This window comes from Sparus aurata, chromosome 1, assembly GCF_900880675.1.
Source record: "Sparus aurata chromosome 1, fSpaAur1.1, whole genome shotgun sequence".
In the NCBI taxonomy this organism is placed as follows: Eukaryota; Metazoa; Chordata; class Actinopteri; order Spariformes; family Sparidae; genus Sparus; species Sparus aurata.
In genome coordinates this window covers 33,481,312-33,509,203 of record NC_044187.1, presented here as the reverse complement: position 1 = coordinate 33,509,203, position 27,892 = coordinate 33,481,312, and the positions used below count along the sequence as shown (strand labels likewise).

General features: G+C 40.6%; 2 protein-coding genes and 1 long non-coding RNA gene across 4 annotated transcripts; all 3 read left to right on the top strand.

The window, feature by feature from the left end:
- Nucleotides 1-3,416: 3,416 nt before the first annotated feature.
- LOC115571835 (perforin-1-like) lies at nt 3,417-5,775 on the top strand. Its single transcript, XM_030401497.1, has 3 exons — nt 3,417-3,441; nt 3,629-4,164; nt 4,354-5,775. Exons 2-3 carry the CDS (start codon nt 3,629-3,631, stop codon nt 5,567-5,569), a joined length of 1,752 nt encoding a protein of 583 aa, XP_030257357.1. The 5' UTR covers nt 3,417-3,441; the 3' UTR covers nt 5,570-5,775.
- Nucleotides 5,776-15,002: 9,227 nt separating this feature from the next.
- On the top strand, nt 15,003-15,782 carry LOC115590104 (uncharacterized). Its single transcript, XR_003985671.1, has 3 exons — nt 15,003-15,145; nt 15,253-15,461; nt 15,556-15,782. It is a non-coding gene; the product is annotated as an uncharacterized LOC115590104 (long non-coding RNA).
- A 4,487-nt stretch (nt 15,783-20,269) lies between these two features.
- On the top strand, nt 20,270-27,512 carry LOC115593420 (ras-related protein Rab-33B-like). 2 transcript variants are annotated; one of them, XR_003986313.1, is made up of 4 exons: nt 20,270-21,058; nt 24,618-24,796; nt 24,925-25,346; nt 27,497-27,512. XR_003986313.1 is itself a non-coding variant. In XM_030436993.1 (4 exons), exons 2-4 carry the CDS (start codon nt 20,840-20,842, stop codon nt 25,253-25,255), a joined length of 729 nt encoding a protein of 242 aa, XP_030292853.1. In that variant the 5' UTR covers nt 20,270-20,600; nt 20,823-20,839; the 3' UTR covers nt 25,256-25,532. The 2 variants fall into 2 exon arrangements, 1 of the variants encoding a protein (XP_030292853.1); XM_030436993.1 differs by lacking the exon at nt 27,497-27,512 and having other exon boundaries at nt 20,270-20,600; nt 20,823-21,058; nt 24,925-25,532.
- The last annotated feature ends 380 nt before the right edge of the window (nt 27,513-27,892 follow it).

Genomic DNA, 27,892 nt, shown 5'->3' with positions numbered 1-27,892 from the left:
AGTAGCAGTTGTGAGTCAGTGTTCTTCACAATGTCTGCCATTGTGAAGAACACTGACTCACAACTGCTACTTTTTCTACTGGAATCAGCAAACTCCTTATCTTCTGTTGTCATTATCAGCTGTATCTGTGCAGCGATATATACATATAGTATAACCAGTGTTGGGGAGTAACGAATTACATGTAACGACGTTACGTAATTTAATAACAAAATGTACGTAATTGTAATCCGTTACATTACTGGGAGAAAATATGTAATTAAATTACAGTTGCTTTTGGAAATTTCAATGATTACAACTTAAGTTACATCTGAAAAATCACAGCAAAAGCTCGGATTTATGAAATAGTTTTTCGCCCCTCCTGGATTCATGTTTGTTTTTAGTTTTTTTCATATCAATATCCTCCTTCCAAAACTGACGCTTGTGATTGGCTCTCTCTGGTCATGTGCCATTCGACTCAACCTACAAACCGTACGGCGGCAGTCAGACTCAGCAGCAACAGTGTCGGCGGCGCACAAGATGTTCCTGTGCTGGAAACACAGAAAACACTTCATACAGACAGAAGCCAGGCTTCCCTGTATTCCAAAGGTGGCTCTCTGTTAACCCGGCTAGATCACCATGGTAACTTATGCTTAGCTCATAACCTGGTCCCGACCAGGTTCTGTTCAGAGTTTAATCATAAAATCGGCTCTAAAAGCGCCGCTGTTTCACTATTTAACTCATTTACAGCTGGCGTCACCTTTCCTTTGAAAGTCCAGTGGAGCTGGATCAGAACGGAGCATTTGTAGGAGGGAGAGATCGCGCTGACCTGCTGCTGGTTACTTTCTCTCTGAGCGTCTCTACAGATGTTCAGCTGAGGGGATACGCTGCTCAGCTGATGATCCGACTCGCGTCAGGAGGTCATTTATTAGGCTGTAGCCTGTTTACTTTATATACAGTCAGTCACCACTGAAAGAAGTTGTGCGCTCGCAGCAGGACAGATAATGTAACTTAATGTGGCCATGAATAAATGAATAGTTTCGCCTGTTATGTGTTGCCCAAACGCAGTAAATCTTGAGTAGGTCTTCTCTGTTTTCTCACATTTAAAAAGGTCTTTGTACAGAGACAACATGAGATTTGCTTGTAGCTACAGCACCTAAAAAACCCACTGTAACCTATTTTCATATGCACACCAGCCTCGCTTTCAATAAAACACACACTGGCATTTTATAATTGCGATCAGTGAAATATATGAAAACAATCTAAAACACAGTTTAAAACAACAGTTGTTGTTGCTCTAAAGCTTCATATTTAAAAGCAGCTCAGTGTAGAGCTGTCAGAAATTATAATCAGCCTCCTCTTGTCATATTTGCAGCAACACTGTTGCTTCAGGCTGTGATCAGGCTTTTTATATCGCTCATACTCTCTCCATTAAAACAACCTGCTCCTCTTGGCTGAAATCAGCCCGTTGTCGCTCCATTTAGTGAGGAAGTGAGCCTCCTTCAGTACAGGCCGACTCAGGTCAGACTCATAATATATGGTTCAACCTTTGAACTGAAAGGTTTATCACACTATAGGTCTTAAAATGTGAAAATTCTAAATTAAGAAAAGTAATCAAAATGTAATCAAATGTAATTAGTTACATTACTTTGAGAAAGTAATTGAAATAGTTACACTACTATTACATTTTCAACAGGGTAACTTGTAATTGTAACCAATTACATTTCCAAAGTAATCTTCCCAACACTGAGTATAACACAGTGGTCTGACCTATGTGTGTTATGCTTTGAGGTTTTGGGTTAGTTAGTTTCCTGTTTTATTTTGTAAAGTTCATCCTCCTCATGTGTCATGTTGCGTCACTTCCTGCCCTTTGACTTGTTTTCCCTCCCATGGGATTGTCCTGAATAGTTTCATCTGTCCCTGATCAGCCTCATGTGTATTTGACCCATGTATTGTCCTCCTCTCTTTGTCTGTTGTTGTGGCAGTGGAACTCCCAACGACTGAAGTCCAAATCCTCCAGTCTTTTCCTGAAGACTTTGGGGATAATTCTCCTTTTTCATTATTCAATTTGCATTCTTTAGAGCGACAGATCCATTGGGAGTAAAACAGCCCCACAGCATAATACTACCAGCATCATGTTTGATAGTAGAGATGGTGTTCTTAGAGTTTCAGGCCTCACCTTCTCTCCTCCAAACATATCGCTGCTCATTGCGGCCTAACAACTGAATTTTTGTGTCAACTGAACACAGCGTTTTCCTCCAGAGGGTTTTTTCTTTATCCATGTGATCAGCAGCAAACTGTAGTCGAGCTTTAAAGCGCCGTGTCTGGAGCCAGGCTTCCTTCTTGCACGGCAGCCTCTCAGCCCATGCTAATGCAAAAACCACGACTGTGACTCACACCTGTCTTCCAGCAGCTTTTAATTCGTTGCAGACTTGCCTTTTGGTGTTTTTTTGGTTGACTCTCGACCATCCTGACCAGTTTTTCTCTCAGCAGATAATAGTTTGTGTTTTCTTCCTGATAGTTGCAGTGACACAACGGCACCATTCACGTTATACTAAAACAGTTGTTTGTACAGTTGATCTTGAGACCTGTAACTGCTTTAATATGGCTCCAATTGACTTTCCTAACTTGTTCCAATAACTAATGTGATCTTTCAGATCAATGCTGAGCTCCTAAGATTTACTAATAGTAGTGTTTGTGGCTGAGTCTAATGTGTATCAAACAAGCCCATTTCTTGGGCCAAGAAAAGCAATCGGCTGTTTTTAATCAGAATCACTCAGAAGTTAAGAGGCCATGCTATGAAGAGAATTCTTTTCACACAACTTTCTATAATCACATTAAATGAAATGACTGTATATATATTTTTGAACCAGCAGATTTGGTTAGATTTTCAGAGGACCTATAATGAATTCATTATTGAACCAAACTTCATGAAAACTTTTTGTGACAAAGTAGTTTGTGTTGTACTCATTCCATCACAGAAAAAGAGTTGTAGAAATCACTGGAAATAAAGACTGCCATGATGTACTTGAAAGGATTACAAGTACATGTAAAACTTATATTTTATATTGTAAGTTTATCTATCTCTGAACCAGTCCTCTCCATTGGCTGCTGTATAACCTGAATTTTCCATCTGACCAAGTAATAAAGGATTATCTTATCTTATTCACAATAAAGTGAAATATTTTAACATTTGTAATGCAGATGTGGCCACTGTAATTTTTCACTTGCTGTTAACGCAAAACGCCAGTTTTCTCTTGTGGCTATTTAAGTCTCATCTTCTATGTAACTGGGTGTGAAGGAAGTACAAACGTCACTTCATTTTACAGAAAGTTTAATATAGTGGCTTACTGGTTAGATATAAATGTGTGAGAATCAAAGGTGCAAACTCCACCTCCTGAGCAAGACTATATCATGGGTCAGATACTGCAAGCTACTGAGCAGAGTTTGCTGTCGGCAGTCACGGTAAGACGCCTGAGTTATCTATCTGAAACTAATAGTTCCTTTTGACTAATCATTTACCTTACATTTTTTTAAATAAGCTTAGTGCTATCCAATTTATGTTGATATTTTAAATTCAAAGTTTGCATTGTTTATGTGATCCTGTCAACACCATTTTATAAATCTGTCATTGTTTAACCCTTTCATACAGATGGTAAAACTGTGGCATCTCATGCTCCTGTGTTGGTCATGGAGTCCTCCGTGTCTGTCCTCCAGTGTAAACGTCACTGGTACACCAGAGCAGTGTGAAAAAGCTCAGTTTGTCCCTGGTTACAATCTGGGTGGAGAAGGCTTCGACATCGTCACAATGGAGCGGAAAGGTGCCTATGTCATCGACACTGAAACCTGGAAACGTGACGATGGCACCTGCAGGCTGTATGGAAATACCTACATGAATGGAGAGAAACAGAAGGTCCCAGTTGCTGTGGTGGACTGGAGAAGCTTCCCCAAGTGCAGTTTAAAGGTCTCCAGTGTAAACTACGACTCGGTCGAAACTCTTGTCAATGATTCCACATCGTCCGTGTCCAATAATTGGAAACTTGGCCTTGAAATCCCTGTTGACCCCTCTGTCACTCTTGGAGTTGGTTTGGGAGGTTCCCACTCCAGAGACGCTCTCTTTGGCATGCAAAAGTCAAAAGGAGACCGCTACGCCTTCTTTCGTCATTCTGTCTACTGTAACTTCTACCGGTGAGTATGTGGACGGATATCTGTCGTCTTTTCATAAATAACTCTGAATGTATTTGATCACTTCAGTGAGAAATGCTTTATTTTATAAAACGACAACAAATTAGCTTAAGAGAGCATAAACAGTGACAATTGACTAAAATGAGACGGTGATAGACTTTAACTAATTTGTATACTTCATGTGCTTCACAGCTACAGACTGGCAACAAAACCCCCACTGAGTCATGAGTTTGTATCAGCTGTGGACTCCCTTCCTTCATATGCAACTAACACCGCACAATCATATCGCAGTCTGATCGACACATATGGTACACATTTCATCACGCAAGTGACTCTAGGAGGAGAAATAAAAGCAATTACTTCTGTCAAGACCTGTCAGGCGAGCATGAACGGACTGTCCGAGACAGAAGTCGGTGACTGTTTGTCAGTCGAGGCCTCAGCGAGCTTTGCAAGTACTGCGAGTGTTAAGGCCATGGTTGAACACTGTCAGAAAGAGAAGAAGAAGTTAGCCTCAGGCCAAAGTTTCAGCAGTGCATTTAATGAGCGTTACACAGAGGTCACTGGCGGAAATATTAACGGTGCCGATATCCTTTTTGATGGGCAATCAAACCCCTCCGTCTATAACAGCTGGCTCAACTCTCTGAAAACCACTCCTGATGTGGTGCAATACAACCTTAACCCCCTGCACACCATTCTGCCAGGTGGTCATCCTGCTCAGGCTGGACTGAAGCAAGAGGTAGAGAAGTACATCAAGAAAAATGCTGTGTTGAAAAAATGCTCAGAGACCTGTCAGATTGGGCACAGATCCCAAACAAGAGACCCTTGTGCCTGTGTTTGCAACAGCAATCAGAATATTGCGTCTAACTGCTGTCCTGCTGGGAAAGGTCTGGCTACACTGAAGGTCTTCAAGCTTTATGCAAAGAACCTGTACGGTGATGAGTGGACTGAAACTGATGGTTCAGTTCAGGTGACATACGATGGTCAGAGTAAGCGCACTGATATCATAAGTGACAATGACAATCCTAGATGGCCACAGACATTTGAATTTGGACCGATCAAAATTAACATGGCGAACAAACTTAAGTTCAGTGTTTATGATGAGGATTCTTACTGGGACAGTGATGTTCTTGGTGAGTGTTCATTTAAACTGCGTCAAGGAACAGTGAGGGACAGCTGCATGTTAAATCATGGCACCTTGTTTTTCTCCTACACAGTAGAGTGCGCACCAAGTCTCAGCGGTGAGCAATGTCAAGAGTACATACCCACCCCTATGAGTCCCTCTTTGGCTAAGGTCTTCTATACCAGAAATGGTGTCCTCCTTGGAGAAACTGTTGATCAGGGTGCTGAACCAGTCAGTAAGTCAGTCAGTCAGTCAGTCAGGCTAAGGTCAGCTGGTGATATGAGATAAAGTGCCCATAAGGATTCGATTTGATGATGATCTTGAATGTAGCTAATAGCATCTTTTGAACTTTGACTTTCACAGTGTGCTTTTTGTTTTTCAAATATAATCACATGTATCCTCCATTTTTCAAATGTAATCCAAATATATGTTAATGGTGTTAATCCTCCTTTTCTTCTGCTTCTTTCTTGCTAATAAAGCATCGACAAAGACAACACAGGTGTCTGTCTGATTTTATGTATAATAAAAATATCGTGTAAAATCGTGGTTTATGTGTAAGACTGAAATACATTCTCATAAATGTATAAGCACACATAGACCAACTATCCAAGTTTGTTAAAAATATAAACCAGTTTAAATATTATGTTGAATAACAACATTTTACTTTTCTTTAGATCACTTGAAGTATTTTTCACTGTAGTTGCTCTGCAACTACAATTTAAACTGTGAAGGTGAAGAGGGGAGAGATTCATGCTGGGAGAACGCACAGATATAACCTTTACCCATTGTAACTGATAGCTCTGTAAAACTATATAAAACATTTCACTAAACAAGAATAATTTCAAAAGACCTTATCATGATGAGGTTGTGTCTAAATGAAGTGCATGTGACAACCACAGGGGTCAGAAAATGGGTGAGAGAGTGAGGAATGGAAACTTGAAATAAAGGAAGAGAAACCCCATTGAAGGGATTTTCAAGAGAAAAACTGCTTAAATCAAGACAAAGAGTAAATAAATGTTGAGGGCCTTGTCACGCCACCATATGAAGACATTTAGTTTAATAATAGAAAAACTGTATTTGAACATGTAGCCTACTGTATTATGGATCTATGGATCTTAATAATTCATGGCATTCTTAGGCAGAGAACTGTTGTGGAAAGAAAAACCAAGCTTTTCACATTTCACACAAGCAGTTAGTAATTAGCAGTTAGCATTAGCAGTAATCCTCGTTGTTAGCTGCTACGTTCCTGTGAGCAGCCAATGCATTCAGAAAGTCATAAGAAATCTCATATCAGAAGTGAAGGGTTGTCTGTTAATTATTAATGCTAGCTAAATTAGCTTTCGACTGCATTTCCTAACGCAAGCTCGCAGATGCCTATTTGAAGTCAAAACTATTTAAAATAATGTGCATGCACTGAATTGAATTTAACACGGTTTTACCACAACATTGTTACCTCACTGTGCTTCTGAAAGTAGAGAAAGACACCAACTATTTCCGCCTGGGATTACATCACCCCTACGTCAATGTAGCATGACCACACCACAGCATGCTCAGATGCCCTATAGATGATGCTTGGATAGACATGGCTACATGTAGGAGCTTACTGGACAGCCATTGTTAAAGTTAGCTAGCTAGAGTAGAGTCCCCCTCCACATCTAGGATTGTACTTTTACAGTGAAACAGGCACCACATGGAATGAGTTAGCCTGCCCACTGTGTGTCATGTGGACCTCTGACCAAGAGAAGAGAAACTTTCAGAAAGTTCGAAGCAAAAAGAAAATAAATGAATCAACAGCTGGGTTCAAATAATGTAAACCCTTCCAACCTATTTAACCCACCCATGTGTGTGCACCATGCAACCCAACAACGTGTTTACAGTCCATGTTTACAGTGTCTACGTGTGTTTGTGTGTGTGTGTGTGTGTGTGTGTGATTAAGCTGGTCATCAATGCTGTGGTCATTGTACACGGTAGCAAGATGGATTAAGTGTGTGCAGTGTGCTGTCCTTGAGTTGAAAGGCATTAAAAACACTGTTTTGGTGCAGCGCTATAAGGGACATGTAGTAGACGTGTGGAGAACTGTAGACATGACGTATTCCACACAAAGACATAATGAATACATATATGTACTCATACATGTGTGCACTACGGATATAACCTGTGTCATGAAATGCATGATGCATGAATTTATGATGGGCAGTGCACTCTGTGAACAGATTTTGTCAGTGTAAAAGCATCAAAACCATGTCAAATTCAGTCCCAAATCTTCACTCTGCAGTTGAGATCAAAATGAAGGCCGAGTTTAAGTATGGGTGTGGTTCGACCCATGAGTACTGAATACTCATGTAGTAGTGTAGTGATGTCCAAGGTTGCTGATTTGCCTGTGCACAGGACAAATAATCTCCAAAGGCCTCACAGCATATTGTCTTAAGGTTAGACGGGTCTTTTGGGCCCTTTTTAGGGCCTCTCATGACTTGGTGTCTGGGACAACTGATTCGGTGTTCCCCCTGGTTGGTGGTATTTAGTACTGATGGGTCAGTAGGCCTCTAACCAGGAAGGTTCGAAACTCCATTGAAACATTGGACTTCTGGTTAGGAGATAAAGATTGAAGAATGGTAGTTTAATTTTATGGTATGTGATATATTTTACTTACATAAAACCTCATATGATGATGAGATGAAAAGTTAAGCTAAATATGGATTGAGATGACAGAACCATGATGACACAACTGGATTTCATTTACTTTGATACCTTCTTTTGTCCTTCAGGCCATTAACTTGATTAGTTACAGATTAGTGTTGGTCCAAAACGTTGTGTATCATCACAACTACAACAGCACCTTTACTGATTAGGTCACTGATTTCAGAGGAGGTCTCACAACTATGAGATAACTGATCTTGTAAGATCTTTTCTCATAGTTAGATAATTAACTAATTCAGAAGTCATAATCAGAGGATAAGGTCTCTGTTATATTATCGTAGCACGATTATGATATTTTCAAAATAAATCAAATAATGTAAATGCAGTATTTTGTGTGGAGGATATATCTCCTGTCAGTTATTAGCTTGTCAGGTTTAATCAGCCTGTAGACCATGGGACCAGCTCGCCACACTACTGAAATCTGTGAACTACCACAGATATACTGTGTTGATAACAGTGTTGTTGCAACAGCTTGTCAGTTGTGCAACAGGTTTGTGAGGCCGCAGTATCACATTTCTGCCCAGTCTCTGACAGAACAGCGTGCCATAGTCACAAATAAAATGTTGGTAAACTAGTAAAAGAGAAGTATGTGAATGCGACATCAGTGTTTAAGTGACCTATGGCTCAGTACTTCTTCTTAACTTCTACACATTATAGATTTACTTTAGCCAAGACATTGTTGATGTGTTGTTTCCTGGTTATTGGAATAATGCTATTTACATTCTCACTGATGGATCGACTGAGAGGGATTCATAATCAATATTCAGCGGCAACTTAGGAACAAGTTTATCAGTAGTTTAGCGTACTAAAAGGAGGCTGGAGTCTATCAGAGCATGCAGTGGATGTTACAATAAACAGTGATGGAATGTAACAGATTGAATTCGCTCAAGTACTACACTGAGGTACTTTTTTCTGTACCATTTCCATTTTCTGTTACTTGATACCTCCACAACATTTTTTGATAACACAGATTACGTGCTGCAACACGTCAAAGTAGCACATTTTCATATGAAGAATTTGATCAGCATTCAGCAATTTAACATGACAATCACAAAAAAATGCTTAATAGCAGATATGATAATTGGTCGATGTTAATAAATGGATTATTCACTTTAACTTGTACCTTTAAAAGTAAATGTTTTGCCAGGAAATTACTACTTGTTACTGAAGTTAATTTAATATCAGATACTTTCATACTTTTATCCAATTACTATTCAGATGAGTGACTTTCAGTTTTACCAAAGTAATAATTGAACATGAGGTCTTTACTTTTACTCAAGGATGACATTTGGATCCTTACAACGCTGACAAGAAGAGAAAAATGTACTAGTTCACTTGACTTGCATGTGTTTGGACTGTGGGAAGAGGGCCAAATAGTTGAGAGCTGTAAGACTATGATTGATTTAATCTGCAAAAACACAAGGCAGACTCACATGTCTATAGTACACCATCTACTTATAAAGAACGTGCCACCAACTTTGCTTTTTAAAAGGAAGTTGTGCACAATCGATACCATTAAACCTGATAGAAATCAGCTGCAGTCAGACCACAATGTGAGCTTCCTGTTTTATAAAACTGTCTCGGTTTTCTTAGACCGCGGAATCTGGACCCGTAACCATCCATATGATTATCCAGTTTACATTCAGTATTCATGAGGAGGACGACTACTTGACCAGTGCTCATTTGATATTCACAGAGGGAATGTGATGGAGAGCTGCATGTTAAATTATGGCACCTTCCTCTTTTCCTACACAGTCAGTGTGCACCAAGTCTTGGTGGCTGGCACTGTCAAGAGTACATACCCACCTCTATGAGTCCCTCTCTGGCTTTCTTCACACTAGAAATTGGATTCTTCATGGAGAAACTGGTGAGCAGTGTGCCGAACCAGTCAGTCAGTCAGTCAGTCAGTCAGTCAGGTTGAGGCCAGCTGTTGATGTGGAATACAATGAGACATGGAGCCTTAAGTTTGTTATGGATGCTTTGCCTGCAGATGATAATGACTGGTGATAGATGATAGTTCAGCTTTTTATCTGAAGCCATGATTTTACTTTTTTCTTATATTCTCAAATTGAATTACTAATACATCTGTAAAACTTTCATCATCCGGTTTTGGGTTTTTGCTTTTTGTGACACACACGTTATAAAACCTGCCAGTAAAGTATTTCCAGAAACAACTCCTGTGTCTGAATGTATGTCACAAAAATGTCGAAATTACTTACACACTAACAGCACAAATTCAACTGCCCAAACATTTGAATGCGTACTTTAAGGTCCAGTTTGAGAGATGATTTGATTAGATTTTTTTGGTCTCAGTCATAAATACTGACACTTTGGGATTGTAGGTCAGGGTTGGCCTCCGTCATAAATGTCTCAGTATTTGACGAGTTGGGAATTCTGATAAATTGGACCTTTAAGTGAGAGAGAGAAAGAACCCAGCGGATATTATCATAAATGACTTTTTTCAACTGTACTTGTGACCAGTGATGTCATTTGTTAATACTGAACAATGTAGGTTATAGTTGTCCAAATACACACTTCTGGATTTTATATGTCCACTGGCTAATGTACGTATTGATAAAGGGACTGAGGTTGATCTACTGGTTTAACTGAAGGAAACCCACACAACAACCAAGGAAGCTTTTAAGTGAAATAGAAAAGAAGGAACTGAAACCCAAACAAAAGAGAGAAGGTCTCTCTTGATTAATAGAGAGAGGAGAAAGACAGAACGGTGCTAAAACAGGCAAAAAGATCAAGAAAGACGAGTTATTTATGTAGCCGGGTCAGGATGTGGTAATCGTCTCCACCCCATTCTACAAAACCATTTAGTTGTTACTCAACACAAAGTATCACATTAAAAAGTAGAGCTGGGCATTTGTTCAAACTTGGCCACCACTGGCCCACAGAACATACAACATACCAATCGGAAGTTGAACAATCTGGGTGTTTTTGCATCTGGGTTATCAGTTTTTGTCAAAACTAGACAAGAATGTCAGCATTACATACGCGTTGACCTCAAGATTCAGATTTTCAAGACATAACATTGTTATGATGTAATGAGCCCAGTTTAAATGCTTTAAATGCCAAATGCTGATTTCTACATAATGTTGCTTTAAGGCTAAGCAGTGCACCAAAATCTCTTTCTGAGCAAATCAGAGGCCAGAAAAAAAGTACCTATAGTTCCTGGTTCTTCACTCAAATTAGATCTTAACTTCGTTTCAAGGTTTGGGGACTTTCAGCCGGATGCATCCAAGGTTACCGCAGGCAGAAGCTAGCTTGCCATTAGCTGTAGTGCTGATTTGGCATCATCATAACAAGCGCAGAACATAAGAAGCTGCATTATTCAGGCTGCTCTCTGTATCAATGTTAGTGGTAGCTAGCTTGTTTCCCTAAACGATTCAGTCGGAGCTAACAGGCTGACATTTCATCTCTGCCGCGGCCCTCATGCATGTTATGCTATCACGTTAACTAGCTCGGAACTATGTCACATGTTTTGTTGCCCTGATCAGTTGTTGGTCTATCCAGTTGTTTCCAGAGGTGCCAATTTATAACACCCCCTCAGCTGTCTAAATTGTTATTTTTTGAAGAAATTATTTTGTAGTTCTGTTGCTGTAAAAGCAGGTCTTCTTCTGTTTCAAAGTTGCAGCAGTGCTTTCAGTCTCACTGGTGATAGACGCACATGACCACAATAAAAAAATATTTGCACACAAAGCTACATTATCTTCCTCCCATCCTCGATGCCCATGAAACGCTCTTCATTTTTCTTTCCTATTGAAATACAGTGGGTACAATGTCTTCTGACTCAGTTACATTACCATTACCACCACCTGCCTGCTTCATCTCAGTCACTTTGACCTCACCGTTGGAGGCATACGTTATAGTCACAGGTAATTGTTAACGTGATGTCTGAGGCTGTCTGTGGAGCATTTGAGTGAAGTGCTGCAGGGGATCTGGTTGTGGGTGTGGATCTGCTCAACACTCAGGGGAGAGGTAGATAGTGTGAAGAACATGTCTGCCTCATTATTTGACAACACTTGGAAATGTCTTTGAGTTGCTCGGATGAAAACGATTGTTGTTTGGATATCTGTGTGGGAGCCAGCAGCGGCCTGTAAATCTCTTACTGTCTGAATGTATACATGCATGGGAACGCTTTTGTCTTGTGTACATATGGCCATGCATGTATGCACCTACACTGTAAAAAAAGATTTCCTATGTTGGTTCAACCTGTGTTTCTGTGCATGCATGTTTTCATAGGACAGATGCTAGAATGTTTCCTGTAGTGTGTGTGTGTGTTTGTGTGTGTGTGTGTGTGTTTACACAAGCAGCGAGTCCTATGAGGATCCCAGCCAATCACTTTGCCTCTGTGTATCGGCACACCTGCTCTATGTGTTATAAATAGACGGTGGATACATCAATTCCCCCGTGTCACACAGCTCAAGTTCACAAACATCTGTTTTGACAGAAGGGAGAAGACACACTCCACAAAGACAGACGAGAGCTGATAAACAGTGGCAACCTGCTTCTACACAGTCGTGGCTGTGATGTGTGTATTGGGGGTTTGTATCAATATGGCTTAATTTAAAGTTCAGATCTAATCAGTTCACCATGGTACAGGTAGTACTGTAAACACATATCATGTACATGATTTAATAGAAGTAGAAACTAATTATAACACATTTTCTTAGTAAATGTTTTTATTTTTGTAAAAAAAATAATATATATATATATATATATATATATATATATATATATTATCATTATTATCATTATTACTTTCCATTAAAAAACTCAAACTGATTTAGTTGTTCTTAGGCATCCATCCATCCATCCATCCATCCATTCACCTCCTTCATCCTTTGCAAGGTCGCTGGAGGGCTGGAACAGATCCCAGCTGACATAGGGGCGAGCAGCGGGATAGGCTAAGCCCCGGACAAGCCGCCAGTTTATCATATATAGGGACAAACACCCATTCACATTCACACCTACTGACGATTTAGAGTGACCAATCACCCTTACTTGGATGGCTTTAGCCTGAGGGAGGAAGCTGGGGCATCTGGAGTGAACCCAGGCAGGCTCGGGCAGAACACGCAAACTCTGCACAGAAGGGCTCAGGTCACAACAGTCAGGTCACAAACCCACTGTGCTGCCAGGCTGCCCTGTTCTGTTCCTGCTCATGAGCACATAAACATTAAAGCTTTCTAACTCAGAAGTCGGAAGATTTGTATCTCACATCTCTGGTCATATTTGCGTGGAAACAGTGCCCCTCTGTGGTAACAATATGAACTGCAACTGTTCAGCAGTCCCAGGATATTTGAGTGTACTGTATATGCCTGCAGTATGGCATCAGCAGCAGCAGAGGGTGGACATCTTCATTCTATGCACTTAGATACAGTCTGTATTCAGTCTATAACACTTTATGGACAGAATTCTATATCCCCCTGTAAACTCTTCGTAATGTATATGAATAGCACCATACAGTATAACTGGCATATCACTAATGGTACTGTTTTGTGTAATACATGGCGAGGTGGAAGAAGTACTCAGATCCTTTACTTACAGAAAAGTAGTAAAACTTAAGTGTGAAAACAATTCTTTCATAAGATTAATAAATAAATGAATAATTTAATGTTTTTCTTCTTTGATATTACCGGATGGGGCAACATTTGACATTTTCGTCAATTTCTCAGTGACTAATCCATGGATCTGGATGAAATGGGCATTCTTTGCTGGTATTTATGAGTGAGTACAATTTGATGCAGACCCTAATGAAACTCTGGATATCAGATTGAAATATACAGAGGTTGATACTGGAGTAGGTTTGATTGAAAGAAAGGGGACTGTTGTTCCCGTGAATGTAATTATTTTCATTCTATCCATCCACCGATCTTTTCTGTTTTATAACGCATTACCTTATGTGTTTCCTCATGGCGCCTGGTAAGAATAATGTGGGTTGTGTTGAAAAGTTGAAAAGGTTTTTCTTAATTTTATTTTCATATTTTATATTTCAACAAACTAACCCTAACCCTGAAAACCACTGAATTATCAATATCTACATGAAGGCAACCTACACCATCAAAGCTTATAGTGTTTATACATGACATCTTAATGTTCTGTGAGCGAAAAGCTCTATTAAACTCAGTCTATAGAGACAGTTGAAAAGTGTCAGGTTGGGGTTTTAAGGGGAAGACTAAGGATAAAGGAGGTGGACCCAAACGCAGTTAAACAGGGGACATGAGGCAAGATCAGTGAAAAACAAAAGGCGAGCTTTATCAAATAAAAGCTGAATGCAAAAATTCAAGGGAGTCGAAAGGCAAAGTAGCAACAAAAACAGCAAGACAAAGTACAAACAAAAGGACAAAGTACAAATCAAAAAATGCAAAATGCAAAACTCAAATCCAAAAACACATAACATGGGGAACAAGGAACAGACAGGAGCAGGCACATGAACGGGAGCATGGACACAGACAGAGGCTGACAAATACAATGACCAGACAAGGAGTGAAGGGAAGACAGAGACTAAATACACAGACACTGATGACAAGACGAGGAACAGGTGAGGTGGACCAACAGGTGAGATAACGAGGGGAAATCATGGATGAGAACACTGACAGACAGAGGGAGACAGAGGGAAGAACATGGGAGACACTTAAAGGACACATGAGGGCATGGAAAAATCTAAACATAAGACAAAAGACATGATACCAAGACAGGAGAATATAAGACAAAAAAAAACCATAATCTGAACAAAACACAAGGACACGTGTGTGCGTGCGAGTGAGTTTATATGTTCGTGTGTGCTGGACACACACCTGTTTTTTGAATATAACATTTCATCTTCATCCAATGTGAAATCTCTCAGATCAGCAAAACTGACTTTTTGCTTCCTATGTTTGATAAACGGGGCATCAGAGTTTATGGAAGAAGGAGCAATTGTATTGTAAAAACGAAGCACTCTGATGGGACACTACTGTCATGATCTGGATTTTGTGGTGGCCTTTTTTGTGGTTTCTCTGTGCTTTGTGTGTCTGCAGAGGTGCTCTGGAGAAGTTGGCCGTGGTTTCCTGATTGGCTCTCTCACACACCTGCAGTGCTTTTGGTTCAATCAGCTCCAGCCTCAGAACCCTGCTCTTCAGCTCGCTTGCTGCCAGATTATTTTGTCAATCAGACGTGGTATGTGGGCCTTGAGTAACAGTTGTTTTTCTTGAGCCTCTCTTGCTTCTAGTGTTTTTGAAAAAAAATCTAATTTTGTGCCCTCTTCCTGCCTGCTATATGAGAAGACCTTCTCTGGAACCGGCACTTACCGCGCTGCAACCCACCCATCTGAGCCTCTGCTTCCTCCAGAGTCTTCTTCTCTACATCAGCAGAGTCATTCTCAGAGCCTCAACTCGCCTTCATCATTACACCTTCCACTGAGTGATACAGTAACAGCCCTTTAAACCTTTCTCAAGCCTTGGCGTCCGCTTCTGGGTCCCTCTAACATCTGCTGGTGAGCATAACAACTACAGCATTGATCAATCCATTTCCAATCCATTTCTTTATGATGTTGTTCATCATTTCATTTATAATTCAATTCCCTTCAGCGGCGACAGAGAGCAGTTTCATCACATGACAAAGGGAGTCTTGTGTGCACCTCTGGAGATGATTATCATTGATTTTTAATTGACGGTTGCAATGTTTAAGTGCTGTAACCGCTATCATCAAGTGTGACAGTTGTTAAACCACAGGGTATTTACTGTAAGGTTCCTTCTCATGTTTTATTGTCATACACAGAATCCCAATGGATGCAATTAAATTTTCTTGAATGCAAAAAGAAGACTCTTTAATGTAATGGTATGAAGAGATCTCTATATGATAATCTAAATAAGTGAACAGCAATAATATGTTTATTCATATGACAAGCGATCTGCAGCCATCCCAACAGCTGGTCTTTCCTTCTCTTACTTTCGTAGCCAAAACCACACCACAACTACTGGGGCCAGTTGTTCAAAACATTTAATCTGGAACAAAATTATCTGGATTTGGAAATCCCATTTTTTTGCTACCCAGGATCAGGTAATCCCGCTTACTTTCATACCAGTTTTTCAAAGCAACATTGGATTGGATCACCCTGATCCAGATACACAGTTTTCAAGATTACCAAATCCGGATTACCAGTGCTCTAAACCAGCTGATCGGATGGCATAATATTAGGAGAAGGGCCTATCCACTCGTACCATGGCTGAGGACTCTTTTTCTTGCAGCAACCACACCTGCGCAGACACGCTTTAACACTGCTCATTGCAAAATAAGATGTGCAGTTGAGCGTTTAAATCTTCTGAAGAGACGCTTTGCATGCCTTAACTACTTGCGAGTGGAACCAGAGGGGGCATGCAACATAATACTTGCGTGTATTGTCCTGCACAACATCGCTACCAGGCACAATGTCCCTTTCTGTAATGATGTTTATGATGCACCTGTGCCTGTTGAAGAACCAGACCAACCTCTGGCATTCTGTCAGAATGAGGGACTGACTGGACGTGTAGTAAGGGATGCAATTGTTAGAAATTATTTTTGACAGGTTCATCTCTGATAATTGTTTCTTTGAAATTAATATACAGTGATGAATAACAGAAAAATTTAATATATTTTTGTTATTAAAATCTGTTTGGGGGGGATTGTTTCATGGGGACAAGATCATTTTTATTATTTTTTACTTTACTATACTGAAAGGCTTAATTGGTTGCCTATGTCTACTTTATCTCCTTTATCCCTGTAACGGTTAAACAAGTCAAGTGCAAAATATAAGTAAAAGTATATACACTACATGATGAAAATGTATTATTTGACCAATTTTAAAGATTTACCACATTTTCTTCCTGAAATCCACCTTGAAATCCTACCTCCTGTTGGGATCAGGATAATCCTGTTATTTTGGATTAAAGTTATCCAAATCCTACTGAAACGTTTTGAACAACACAAACTGAAGGTTTGGTCCAGATTCAAACTAGGATTGGATTCCGTGATCTAATCCGATTTCAGAATTCTTCTTTCCCTTTTGAACAACCCATTTTCAAGATTTGATCCAATCCGATAACCAAAATCCGACCGGATTACCTTTGAACAACTGGCCCTTGATGATTAGAGTTTTCACAAAGTGAAGTGGATTTAGGAATGAGGAGGACACTGGTTCAGGCTGGTTGGTTGAGCCAAAAGAGAAGGGGCATTCCAGACAAACCTGCAGCAAAAGTATTGAAATTTGTATACATCAAGGCCCTGCATGCCTCAGTATAATATGTAGGTTTGTTTCACGATGGCAGCAGCCTGAGGAATAACGCATAAATGAAACTTAAAGAATATTGCAAAGACCAGGCCTCAAAACCACATCCGAGTAAATGGAGCCCAGAAAGTGAATATCACAAAAAAAGCAACGTTTTCCCTTTTTTTTTGATTTGATTTTTCTGAGCTTTCATACTGTATGAAGGAATCAACCAAAAAACAGTGAAACACACAGGAAGGAGCATATACAGTCGATCTATGATGAGACCCAAAATTTGACCGTTGGACATACTAAGCACTATGGCTGTATCCCATATTCAGGATCTGCATCCTTCGTAGGCCACATTCGAAGGCCAATTACGTCACAGTGCCACATGAAGGCTGTCCCAATTTGAAGGCTCCTCCAAATGCACCCCACAAATGTGGCCTTGTTTTCCCTCTTTTTGAAGGATGCACCACCACTATCCTTCGCGGCCTCTTTGCGCACCCCTAAAAAAAAAGAAAGAAAGAGGCAACATCGCCTGGCGTAGATCGTCACTTTCGCGGGCCTGGGTGGCAAAAATAGTGACGCAAGGGCGGGAACATCTGGTGACGCAAACAGGAAATGCTCCGAGGGCTAGACCATCCCATTTAGCAACGGTTGACGCGGACTTCGAAGGTCTCTCCGAAGGACTCGCCTTCGAAGGATGCAGAACCCGAATTGAGATACGGCTTTATGTTTGGTGTGCACTGCCAGAAATTCACCATTCACTCTGTGAAGCCTGGTAGTACTGTGTGGATGCTCCTATGCAGGCGGCCTTAGAGAACTTATGAGTATCAAATCATAAAGGGGAGGGAGGACCAAAAGAGCCTCAAGGGTAAAAAAGTTCAAAATTATTTTTCAAATGTTTAAATGAATACAGTGGAAATCGCCCCAACAATATTAAAATCTAGATTAAAAGAGTCCCAAAGAATTATTAAAATCCAGAATAAAAACCTGCAGTCCAATGTAGCAGAGACAGGGTGTTAAAACAACCTGGTACACCACCGTTCTGGCTGTACACGTCCCTTTCTTCTCCTACCACTTGGTTCACCGCAGTCCTTGTTCTGCAGGTCTCTTCACACCTCTGCTTATTTTCCACTCTTTTTCCTCTGCTTCCTCCATTTCTTCTCTCTCTCTGTCCTGAATTTCTTTGCTGTCTGTCTGTGCCAGTCTCCTCGTCTTAAACCTTTCTGCCAAGTGCTTGGTCCCACCCGTCGGCCCACACCATTGGTCCTTTGTGGAGTTTGCTGAAGCCCAATTGGTGGTTGCCAGTGCCTGTAACATACTCACAGATCTCCAGGTGTAGGTTATCGAGTAATCAAGTAAAGGAAGTGGGAGCTCAGACATCAAGCAGTGACAGACAAACCAATTAATTCAACCATGCAATGAAAACAACCTCATGCAAACTAAATAAAAACAATATAAAATACAGAAAACAGTCACTTCTGCCCCTTGACACGTACCATGCACGCAGTATTTTTAGTCTGATTAATGTGACATAGCTGAACTCTGTTATGCCTTTTTTTTTATTTCTGTAGAGTGAAAAATTAGGGCACTAGAGCGAGAGACAATATAGTTACCATCTGCTCTCTATAGGTCCTACATCTGAAATAAGACCATCAGCTGAAAGCCAACAAGGTTTCCTACATTTCTATGTATCTATAAAAACAACAGTGCACACACACACACACACACACACACACACACACACACACACACACACACACACACATATTACATTCAGTACACACGCAGCATCAGCACTCTGTTACACTACACAAAGGGCCAGAGTTAGTATATTCTAATGACACACCTAGAAATGGGCTGCTGTATTATACTCATGGATTTACGATAAGTATATGTTGTCTGACTTCTGTCAGGATAGATTGGACCATGTTATACCTAATGGAGTGCGAGAAAGTGGCCGTTACGTTCCACTGTTGAGCGAGCAGAGGATACCTGGTCCAAAGTGGCTATTGGTACTCCAGACATTGTGCTGAGTCTCCTGGATGACACGTTCTAAAGGGGGCGTTGAGGAAGCACCCAGAGGCCCTGAAGGACTCCTGGGACATCGTTGATCACAACCTCTCGTGGACGGAGTGTTTTGGAGCAAGAAAAGTCCCTCATGCTCTCTCATGATCTTGCCGTATTTCTGCACGTGGCTGAGAAGTTTAGGATCTCCGTAGGTTTGAGACATGAAAAAAAAACAACTTTAAAAACCCTTCAGAATATTACAGACATATGTAAAACCACTATAATGTAAAGGTCCACTTTTAAGAAAGGTAATTTTTGAATTCAGTTTCCAAATGGTCAAATATTGACGCTTCGCAACCTATAACCTACAGCCCGACCTATAATCCTAAAACATAAGTATTTGACAAGTTGGGACTGAGACTCAGAAATCAATCAATGGACAATAGTGCAATTTCATCTTATTTACAAGCTAATCAGCATTAAGATTTGACCTAAAAAGTCTACTCAGTATTGTATTCCTACCAGCGTCAGAAGAGGCTGAACATCCTCTTCATAACCCTCCAGTTCAAAATCCCAAAGGCTTCAAACTGAAACAAAACAGAAACTCTAAAGTTACTGGTATTTACTAGTGTGACATGAGTTGGGTTTATATGTGTAATGGTGGACCGTCTGCACTGTATGTGTCCCAGCAACTGTCCGTCCTCGTTAGTGAACTTAGCTGTTTGTCAGTGGGAGTAATGGGGGAGCAGTGAGAACAAGTAATTCATCCGTGGCAAAGTTTTCATTTTAACTGTTGCGACACGTCCAGCGAGGGCGCGTGGTGATCTGGTCCAGTGTTTGAAATCACCTTCTATATTTTCGGCAGAGGGGTGTCATTTTAACATGGTTCCTGAGTTTTATACATTTGGTTCCTGGTGCCTACATTACCCACAATGCAACGCGGCCCCTGATTTGACACGACCCAGAGTTTCCCCCTCACGAAGACAGGAATATGATTGTAAAGAATGCACCTGTAGGGGGCAGCAGCATGTCCCTCTGACAGGACAGCTGAGTGGAGGAGGGCGTGGAGGGGATTCTAAAAAACAATCGATGCGAAGTTTAACTCAGTGTGTGAGTGGGAAATCTGTTTCGTAATCCCTGAAGTGTCTTTCACTTTCTGTGCTTCCCAGACATGTCCAACACACATTTAGGGTAAAGATTTATTTTGTTCGTTTTTGACGAATGAAAAGCTCGGGGGTGCAAAACAAAACACGTGTCAAAACAAGTTCAATCGTGTATATGTGCCTGGAGAAAACAGGCCATGCTGGTGTCTGCCTGTCATTTGATGAGCTCTCCTCCCTCAGACTCCAATCATCACATGCTGCCAAACGAAAGGTCAGGCTCTCTCTCCCCTCTTTTTATTGACGCTGCTCAACGCAGTGAAATGTTTTCAAGGAACCTGTGGGCGGAAATGTTCAACTGAAGTACCCAAACATGAGTTAACTTTGGGAGAAAAACGGTCAAATCTGCGCCTGAAGAAAGGTTTCTTGACGAAAGCGTTTGACGCACAGCGCGTTCTTTTGTTTTGTTTTGCGCGTTTGCTCCCACCGAATATAGTGTGAACGGCGGAGTAAATGGAGTCATCGCTGGAGTTTTCCAGCTCTTTGGGCAGCGTGTCCTCTCTGCTTACCCGCACCAGGACATTTAAAGTGCTGGTGATAGGGGACTCCGGGGTGGGAAAGACCTGCCTCACACACCGACTCTGCGCCGGAGAGTTTCCCCGGAGAGTGGAGGCCACCATCGGCGTAGACTTCCGTGACAGACTGCTGGATATCGATGGAGAGAAAATTAAGGTAAGTGGTGTGTTAAGTTTTTCCATCGCTCAAAACAAAAGTGAAACGGTGGATAACTGAACAGGCTGATGGTGCGCAGGACTGTGCCACAAAGCTGTTTTTACGCACAGTGGATGATCCTCCAGTCGGTCATTTTGTTTGCAAATATTAACAACCTGACAGCTAATAAGGTTACCCACAACATTATTATGAGTTTTCAAGGTTGTGTGTTATTCACTTTTACACATTTGCAATGAATTGGCCCTCTCAGCCTGGACAAACTAAACCGAAACCTTCAAAACCATCAGGAACTCCATGTGCACTAATGCCATAACATTCCTCTTGGACTCTTGCAGGTTATCTGAATGTCTGTGCTTTTTTTATTTATTTAATTTTTTTTACCGTGACTACTACTGAATTGCTATCTCCTCTGTAAGGTCTGAATATTCCTACAGGCTCTTTTTTAATGTCCTGTCCTGCAGCGTGACCCTGCTGATTCCCCGCTCAGTTATTTGTCCCGGACAGAATGCGAGAATTCTCTGGATGGCAGAAAGTCAGCAGACCTGCTTGTGTTTGCAGAACTAATGCAGCCTGTAAACCACTGTGGAGATGACATGCTTGATTTTACTTGCACGTCATCTGTTCACTTCAAGAACCTGGTAGATTCCACTACTTCTGCTTTGATTTGAATCCTGCATCTGATGTGATACTGCACTGTAGGTTTAGTTTAAACCCTGCTGGGTAAAGTCAATAAGGGAATCCATTTGATGCTTCTATAGTTAAAACTCTGGGTGTTACGTGGTGGCTGCTGTTTCCTGAGTGTTTTGAAATAGTGGCCACATGACACATGAAGTGTCTGTCAGTGGTGACTGAGGATTTGTTCATAACTGCGGGCTAAAGGAGGAGGTTTCAAGCTTTGTTTCCACATTCATTAAATTGATAAGGTAATTGGGCAATCCTGTGTGTATTTTGTTCAGAGAAAATGTATGGTTTATGAAACGTGATGTTCCTAAAATATAAACAAAAGACAACTATAAAGACGAGTATAAAGACGACAAAGACGAGTATAAAGACGACAAAGACGAGTATAAAGACGACAAAGACGAGTATAAAGACGACAAAGACAAGTATAAAGACGACAAAGACGAGTATAAAGACGACAGGACGAGTATAAAGACGACTAAGACAAGTATAAAGACGACAAAGACGAGTATAAAGATGACAAAGACGAGTATAAAGACGACAAAGACAAGTATAAAGACGACAAAGACGAGTATAAAGACGACAAAGACGAGTATAAAGACGACAAAGACGAGTATAAAGATAACAAAGGACAGCTATAAAGACGACAAAGACAAGTATAAAGACGACAAAGACGAGTATAAAGACAACAAAGACGAGTATAAAGACAACAAGACCAGCTATAAAGATGACAAAGACGAGTATAAAGACAACAAAGACGAGTATAAAGACGACAAAGACAAGTATAAAGACAACAAAGACAGCTATAAAGATGACAAAGACGAGTATAAAGACAACAAAGACGAGTATAAAGACAACAAAGACAAGTATAAAGATGACAAAGACGAGTATAAAGACGACAAAGACGAGTATAAAGACAACAAAGACGAGTATAAAGACAACAAAGACAAGTATAAAGATGACAAAGACGAGTATAAAGACAACAAAGACAACTATAAAGATGACAAAGACGAGTATAAAGACGACAAAGACACTATAAAGATGACAAAGACGAGTATAAAGACAACAAAGACAACTATAAAGATGACAAAGACGAGTATAAAGACAACAAAGACAACTATAAAGACGACAAAGACGAGTATAAAGACGACAAAGACAACTATAAAGACGACAAAGACGAGTATAAAGACAACAAAGACAACTATAAAGACGACAAAGACGAGTATAAAGACGACAAAGACAACTATAAAGATGACAAAGACGAGTATAAAGACAACAAAGACAACTATAAAGACGACAAAGACGAGTATAAAGACGACAAAGACGAGTATAAAGACGACAAAGACGAGTATAAAGACGACAAAGTCAAGTATAAAGACGACAAAGACAAGTGTAAGACGACAAAGACGAGTATAAAGACGACAAAGACGAGTATAAAGACGACAAAGACAAGTATAAAGACGACAAAGACAATTATAAAGATAAAGTAGACCAGTCTGAACACAACAACGACAAGTCTGAACACAATGCCAAGTCTAAAGATAACAAGGACAAGTATAAAGATGACAAATACAAGGCTTAAGACGACAAAGACAAGTCTAAAGACGACAAAGGCGAGTATAAAGACGACAAAGACAACTATAAAGACAACAAAGACAACTATAAAGACGACAAAGACGAGTATAAAGACGACAAAGACAAGTATAAAGACGAAAAAGACGAGTATAAAGACAACAAAGACAAGTATAAAGATGACAAAAACGAGTATAAAGACGACAAAGACAGCTATAAAGATGACAAAGACGAGTATAAAGACAACAAAGACAACTATAAAGATGACAAAGACGAGTATAAAGACGACAAAGACAACTATAAAGATGACAAAGACGAGTATAAAGACGACAAAGACAACTATAAAGACGACAAAGACGAGTATAAAGACGACAAAGACAAGTGTAAGACGACAAAGACAATTATAAAGATAAAGTAGACCAGTCTGAACACAACAACGACAAGTCTGAACACAATGCCAAGTCTAAAGATAACAAGGACAAGTATAAAGATGACAAATACAAGGCTTAAGACGACAAAGACAAGTCTAAAGACAATTATGACCAGTCTGAACACAGCAACGACAAGTCTAAACACAACGACAAGTCTAAAAACACCAAAGACAAGGCTTAAGACAGGTCTTAGCTCAAGTCTAGTTGATAAAAAAAACAGTCAGGACAAGTGTCAAGACAAGTCTCAAATTCAAGCTTTGTTTCGCGTCAGTTGAGTCAAGCCTCATGTCCTTCATAAGCAAACTCAAATTATTTCCCAGGCCTTGCCAGGAAGGCTGACAATTAGAATAACTCTGCGTGTCAAGACATTATTTTCAAATCCTGTGCTCACGTGTTTTATACAAAGCGAAGACCTTGTAGTCAGATATTCGAGGCGTGTGGCCATGTGGCTCGTCAGTTAATCCATTTTTCTGTTTGTGTTATTGTATTGTGTTTCTGATGTTTTGTATGTTTATGTGGTGTTAAATGTATCTGTTATTTTAGAGAGAGTCACATGGTTTGTCATTGTTGTGAGTGACATTTAGAAGTTGACTTATCTTCTTCCAACCGTGACAGGCGAGCAGAGAGATCGGACCTTCTATAAGATGCGTGTGTTTATTCCTTTTCTCTGTTCCTTCTCAGAGATGACTCATTGCATGTTTTTTCTGCCTGGTTTGGGTTATTTCAACACATGTTTTCCTCTTCTGGCCTTCCTACGTATTCATTTCCTCTTTTTCACTTTTTGCACCGTCCCCCCCCAAATCAGTGGCGGCCGTTGAAAAGAGCCTACATGCCAGTCTCTCATTTTCCCCTCTTGTCTCCCCCCTCACCACCAGCTCCAGCTGTGGGACACAGCAGGACAGGAGCGTTTCCGAAAGTCCATGGTGCAACACTACTACCGTAACGTCCACGCTGTGCTCTTCATATATGACGTCACCTGCCCTGCCAGCTTCAGCGGCCTGGCGTCCTGGGTAGAAGAGTGCAGGCAGAACTCCCTCGGTCAGGAAATCCCCAGGTAACTAAATCAGCTCCCTATGCACTGCTACTTACTAAAAGACCACGAGGCTTTGGTTTAACAAACCCCTCCAATTCAGTCAATATCTTCCCTCATGTGTCCCTTTCTGCTGCTGATACCCCTCCCAGGTTCCTGGTGGGGAATAAGAATGACCTCCGTGACCCCTGCAGGATTGAGGGCCAGGTGAGCCAGGAGCGGGCGATCAGCTTCGCCAAAGCCCACAACATGATGTTTTTCGAGACGTCCGCCAAGAACCCGCCAAACAAATGCGTGAGCGGTCGACGAAGTGATGGGGGGGTGTCGTATCAGCAGGATAAGGTGGAGGACATTGTTGCTGCCATCGGCGCCAAACTGAAGAGACAGAAGAGACCTTCAGCAGCAAACGCCCCGGTGCACAACGGCTCCTTCAAAATCCTGAACAAGAAGAGACCAGACAAGGAGATGTGGACCTGCTGCTGAGAGAAAGATGGAACTGTTTCAGGAGGAAGAATGTGACTTTTCGCTGTGAATGTGTATAGGTGTTGCTGTGTGTGTGTGTGTGTGTGTGTGTACGACCATGCTGTGTATTACATTCATTGTTGACCAAAGCTCAAAAATGCAAACCTTTTACATTTGAAATAAAGTTGCTGTCGCTCCCACAGAACTTTACTATTTATACTCTTAAAAAAGTGTGTTTATTTGTGATATTATTGTTTACAATACCTGCACAATAAAAGACTGTGAAAGTTAAACATTATTTGGTGGCAGTTCTGATCCAAGTGACCTTATTGGGGCAGTGACTGTCTTTATTTTTTTAGCATGTGGGGTCTCAGTGGGAACAAGCTGTAACTGTGACTGTGCTCATAGTGGTTTAACTTCCTTGAAAGATAGACTGGCTGAAGTGAGGCATCCATGTTTCCTCAGAATCTTCCATATTATATATATAAAAATCTGTTCCTCTGTCAGGACTGTAAGTTTAATGTTGATCATCAGACAATGTAAGTTACACAAACCCCAATGTGAAATGAAAATAGCCAAAGTGTTAGCAGTTTGCAGGTAAGGTAGATAGTGAACCGCAGTTTAACCTGCATCATGTAGACGCTCATGATGTCACGGTAAAAAGGGGGCTGTAAAGGGCAGCTCTGCCAATTTTGCACATTAAATTTTGTTTACAGGTCTTGGGGTGTTCTACTGCATATGTGACAAAGGTAGTGTAAAGCCTTTTGCTGCTCCGGAGCAAGCTGCATAGCGAGGGTTCGGAGCACAAGAGGCGTAAGTGACGTCTTGGGCGAAAATAAGTTTTCTACATCATTTTAAAGGTCTTGATAAGCTCTATCAAAAATGGTAAAAAAAAATATGGTCCCAATAATAGTTACTTAGGCGCAAGTGAAAACTTCAATTGAGTTTGGAGCGAAATAGGTGCACTGAGCTTAAAAAAAAAAACAATTGTTTAGAATATGGATTCTGTGAAGCCTAATCTCTATAAAAGTGTACATTGCTCAAATATGTTGTTTTTAATCAAGTAATAACAATCAATGAAAAGTTTGTTTTAGCTCTCCTGTAAAATTCTGAAAATGTCACTTACACCCCTTGTGCTCCAAACCCTCAAATAATCTGATAAATTGCTTCCGCTGATGTCTTTCACTGGCTGAGTTGCATTGTGGGTAATGTAGGAGCCAGGTTGGAAAAACAGTCCACTGGTGTAGCATTGCATTCCTATAACATTGTTAAACTCATTTTGGACAGTTTTAAACAAATGATTAAAATCGATGAAGCAGAACCAGACTCTATTTTCTTCACATCTTTTTGTCTTTCCAATTCTGGTGCCTCCATTACCCACAATGCAAATCAGCCACTAAGTGACATCACTGGAGGCAGTTTATCAGATGACATGCGGCTTCATACTACTTTTTATGTAAACATACTTAAACTTTCAAGCCACTATTACCCTTTTTTTCAGCAACGTGGAACCGGTTTCACTCCAATTTGCACAATTAATTTTGAACCTCTTAGAATATAAAAAGCTACAACAAAAAAAACTGGTCCAAAACAAGAAAAGTTGGTTGCCAGCTGAACTTGAAAAATAGCAGGTTTCCTTTGACTTGAAGTGCAAACCAAAGTGGATGTGTCATAGTCTACAGTTCATTGCACAACACTCTGTATTGATGACACATTCTCGATCGCAGTGCTTCCCCTCAGAACTGGCTGGTTCCTGAGATGGTTCTCTTAACACATATTCGACAAACTGAGAGGTAGCAGAGCTCTTGGTTAAGGGACACAGGATGAAAACTGAAAATGTGTCCTTCATCTCACTTTGACTTCTATAAGTGGATAAAGAAAAAGCATTTAGAAAATGTTGACTCTAAATCGCCTTTGAAATTTAAATTACCAAAGCTTCTTGCTCACTTTGAAAAGAATGTCTCTGTCCTGACTCACTGTATGTTGCTCTGTATATAAGCAACTTTAATACAGTGGTGTTATGAACGGGTACAATCTAATCCTGAATGTTCAAGGTTTCCCACCACAGGACTGTGTCCAGATGGACAAAACATCGCAGCAGTCACGCAGATGTCTTGTGCAGCAGATGTGTGGGTGCTGGAAAGTGTATCACATGTGGATCGTGAGTTTGTGTCCAATCGATGATTCAGAGGCCATCACATCACATGCTTCTGCTCACTGGTGTAGACAATCCTGAGACACAAGGGAGGCACGGGCAGCTGAGTGTGTGTGTGTGTACATGCAGGCGTCACATTGATGCAACATTCAACAACAGAGTGATAGGTGTCTTTGACTCACGAGAGACAATAACTGGAGGAGAGAAGAGGAGAGAAGTCCAGCAACAGTTCTCCTGCTATAACAACAAAATCAAAAATAAAAGCAAAGAAAATGGAGGAAATGAAGTTCTGCTTTTTGCCAGTTGTTCACTGTAAGTAGCCTCGTAATACCTTAAGCTTATGTTTGGATATCTGACAATACTGATAACACTGTAATGTCTTCCAGCACTTCAGAGATGGGCCACTTAAAGAGGCATTCCAACAATTTTACACATCAAGATGAACTGAATTATCAAGGAAAAGCATGGCTCAGCGTGGGAAGAGAGGGTGTGTGTCTTTGAAG